Source organism: Formica exsecta, unplaced genomic scaffold (genome assembly GCF_003651465.1).
Source record: "Formica exsecta isolate Colony F162 unplaced genomic scaffold, ASM365146v1 scaffold138, whole genome shotgun sequence".
NCBI classification, from domain to species: domain Eukaryota; kingdom Metazoa; phylum Arthropoda; class Insecta; order Hymenoptera; family Formicidae; genus Formica; species Formica exsecta.
Window position 1 is genome coordinate 509519 of NW_021848711.1, and position 3805 is coordinate 513323.

Consider the following 3805-nt stretch of genomic DNA (forward strand, 5'->3'; position numbering starts at 1 on the left):
AGTTTTAAAAATAAAACATAAGCTTATTTGACTGGTATCACGTTAATTTGACTAGATTTTTCATTTTACCAATTCGCAACATGAAACCAGAGAGCTTGCTTAATCTATAATAGTGGAGTTTGCAAAAAATGCGAAAAATACGTAAAAATTAGTGAAACGTCAGAATATTACGGTGCAGATAACACTTGCTCGTCTTGCACAATAAATAGGAATCGATACCATGTGCTCAGTTCGCAGATGTAGATGCTGTCGCTCGTGCTCTTTCAAGATGCGGAGATACGAAGCGAATACGATAAAAATCTAAATTCAGGCGGGGGTGAGAGTGAAGGAAGCGGTCAAGGCGTTGCTGATTCTGGATTTGACCGGCAAATAGACCAGAGCTGGCGCGAATCTCTTCGTCGAGCTGGACTCGGCGCCCGCCTGCATCAGATCCTGCTCCTCGATCAGGAACGGTTGCATAATAGTTTTATCGGGGTTCGAGTTCATGTCCTGCGGCATCGCGTAACAGGCCGGTACCTTCTGCTTATTCGCCACATCTTTCAGAGTCTTACTGAGTTCGGCGATCACGCTCTCCGTTGGATCGCCGATCATTTTGTGATCTTTCCGCACGTGTTTCTTGATCCGATTTAGATTCGTCGTCGCGTAGCCGCACTGAGCGCACTTGTACGCGCCATGAGCGGTCACCTGCACGGCGGTTTCATCCTGCCGTTGGTTCTTCGCGGGCTCGGGAATATTTCGATCAATCTGCGGACTGCATCCCGCTCGGTTGTCCTTGATCGTATCTTGATCGGTTTTGTTCTTAGCATCGCTCGCCTTGACATCAGCATCCGATCTCAAATTATTTAGAAGAGGATGCTGAAATTGCGATAGCAAAGTGGGGATTTGATGCTTAGCGAGTAGGTGCTGATGAAGTAGCTCTAGTTGATGGAAGTCCTGCAAGCAGATCGGGCACTGCAGCGGTCGATCACCTTCGATGTTTTCCTGAAAACTTACGTGTGATCGCTCGTGAAGGAAGAGTAACGGCAGCACGGAGGTCGCAAAGTTGCAATAGGCGCAACGATAATTTTTCAGCTGATGTTCATCGGACGAAGAACCAAATAAATTTGACAACACCTGATTTCCCAGATTCGTGCAATCGGTCGATTTGACTTGCTGAATAATCTCGAAGCCATTGGGAATTTTCAGATTCGACGTTTGCTGGATATTTTTTACTGAAGCGACACTTTTGCCGCTGGTTCTGGGCGTCTCTTGATATTGCTGTTCTAATTCGCGCCATTTGTCAATTCCAACTTTGCCATGATCACCCATCAGATGGGCTTTCAGCCACTTGATGCTACGAAACCTTCGGCTGCAGATCGGACACACCTCGGTGAAGTGAATAAAGTATTTGTGACTAAGATCGCCCAGTTCCTGCTTCAAAACCGAATCTTCTGTGCCGGAAGTATCGTAAGGCTCTTGCTTGTTCGACGTTGATGCCGACGACGTGTTCTCATCGACGATCCCGTGGGTGTTGTGCTTGTGAACGCGTAAGAAATATTTGCTGCACAACTCTTTGTTGCAAATATTGCAAATAACACCGCCGATCTGCGCACCATTTTCAATTTCGATACCGTGCATTCGTTGCATGTGCGTCTTCATAAAATACTTGTTGCACAGCTCCTTGTTGCATATTTCGCAATAGCTGGACGTAGGCGTCATTGACGTTATCTTCTTCTCCGTCATCGTCGTCGTCGTTGTCGTCGTCATAGTCGTTTGACTGTTTAGAGTCTGATTAGTTGGTGTCGAACTAGCGGAAGAAGCGATTACTGTCGGTGGAAGTGTCGATAGCGTAATAACACTGGTCACGACAGGTTGATGCTCTTCACTGATGTGTCTTCTCAGAGCTTCCTGGCTGGGATAATCCTTCTCGCACAGAGTGCAGAAGATAGTCGAAATGAGCTGAGTAGGTGGCGTCTCTTGCGGCGACGAAATTTCATCATTAGCGACACCGTGTTCAGTCGCCATATGAACACGTAGAGCCGACCTAGAGTCGCACTCTTTACCGCAGACGGCACAGGATAATCCTTTGCCAGAATCCAAACCGTTCAATTGCATGATCATCGTCTGCAGCTTTTGGAGATCCTCTGAGATCGAATCGGTACGCTGATCGGAACTTTCTAGATCATATTCTTGTTTCGGCGTGCCATGTTCTTCGCCCTCGTGTATCTTCCTGCAATGCGCCTGATATAGGCCGATCGTTTGGAAGCGGATATCGCAAGATTTGCACTCATGCTCTTCGCCGATGCGATCGTTGGACTCCGAACCCGCGGGGGTAGTATCGGTCACGATCAGGTTCAGCGGACTAGTCTGCACTTGATGCCATGTGGCGATGGCCGCGCCAGGATTGCCAGGTGACTTCTCGTTGTCTTGCACGACGATACCATGTCGTTTCATCTTATGCGTGCGTAGAAAGTACTTGTTACAGTATTCCTTGCAACAGATTTCACAAAACGCCTCAGGATTTATGACGCCCAGACGACGCAGGAGATCGACGCTGAAACCGGAATCGCGCGCCTGTTGAATGGATTGGGGTGAGAGATGTCTAGGAGCCGGCATGAAAGTGGCATCTTCCTGTTCGACGCCATATTCCTGCTTAAGAAGCGCTTCCATACCGCTGGGACTATCGCGCGGCGTCTCCTGGTCCTCCTCGTTCTGTGACAGAGAGATCTGTTGACCGTCCGATTGCTGATCCATCGATGACTCATTTTTTTGCTTCTGCTTTTTTATCGCAGATTCTTCGTTGCGGAAACGTTTCTGCGGCGGCGTCGTCGATGGTTCCAGCTTCACGCTCGTGTTAGCTGCGTGAAAGTTTGTGGCGCCAAACATATTAACAGCATCCAGAGCTGTGCTCGGCGCCGGCGAGTCCACGTAGATCCCGTGTTTGTTGGCCTTGTGCGTCTTCAGGAAATATTTGTTACAGAACTCTTTGTTGCACAAGTCGCAGTACGCGTCCGGATTAAAAATCTTGACCGGCACCGGACCGAGGGAGGATCTTGGAACTTGCTGGGGATCAGGTAAGGGAAAACCCGGTAAAGGTAGATACTGCGCGAGAGTACCAGGAAAACCCGAGAGCGCCTGCAAGTTATTGGTCATTGTGACGATCTGATTGACCGGACCACCTGACCACGATTCCTCGCTTTGCGATTGCATCTGCGTCTGCGATTGCACGTGTTGCTGACTGCCGGACGCCAGCCACGTAGTCGCGAAGTTCTTGACGCTTAGGAGGTTAACAGGACCATCATTAGTCTGATCCAGCTGCTGCGCCGGTTCTATTTTGACGGTGACACCCGGTGTCGCCTGACTCGCGCTACCGTGCTCGCCGTCCACGTGGACGTTGAGCATCTCATCGCTATCGAAGAACCGGCCGCAGTGCTGGCAACGGAACTCGTTGTTAAGATTCTCGTCTTTCAACGACAGCTGATGATGATGGTGGTGTTGATGATGGTGATGCTCGTTACTCAGCAATGGCGATCGTGATGACGGCTTACCTTCGCTATCCTCGTCCTCGCGCTCGTCCTCGCACGCATCCTCGTGCGCACCTGTCGCTATGCTGGACGAGAATCTTACCGGTGTGGCTTGTTTCCGACGCTTTTTGGTTCCGACACCGAGATCGGCGGAATCGCCGCGGACGCGCTTCCATGTGTCGCGCTCGCCGCAACTCGAACCGTCGCTGTCCAGCTCTGCCTCTGCCATCGTCGTCGTCGGCTCGTGCGACGATGTCATGCTCGATGACATCTCGATGGATCACGCGACCCGCAGCCCGCTC

The 3805-nt window shown here is 50.3% G+C and overlaps 1 protein-coding gene across 1 annotated transcript; it reads right to left on the minus strand.

Moving 5' to 3' along the window:
• Positions 1-231: 231 nt before the first annotated feature.
• Positions 232-3774, minus strand: LOC115246050. Its single transcript, XM_029824636.1, has one exon. The coding sequence runs from the start codon at positions 3772-3774 to the stop codon at positions 307-309; it is 3468 nt and encodes a 1155-aa protein (XP_029680496.1). The 3' UTR covers positions 232-306.
• Positions 3775-3805: the final 31 nt, after the last annotated feature.

What these genes read in the sequence shown, in the direction of transcription:
- LOC115246050 (XM_029824636.1), bottom strand. Translation starts at nt 3,774, where the DNA reads ATGTCATCGAGCATGACATCGTCGCACGAGCCGACGACGACGATGGCA.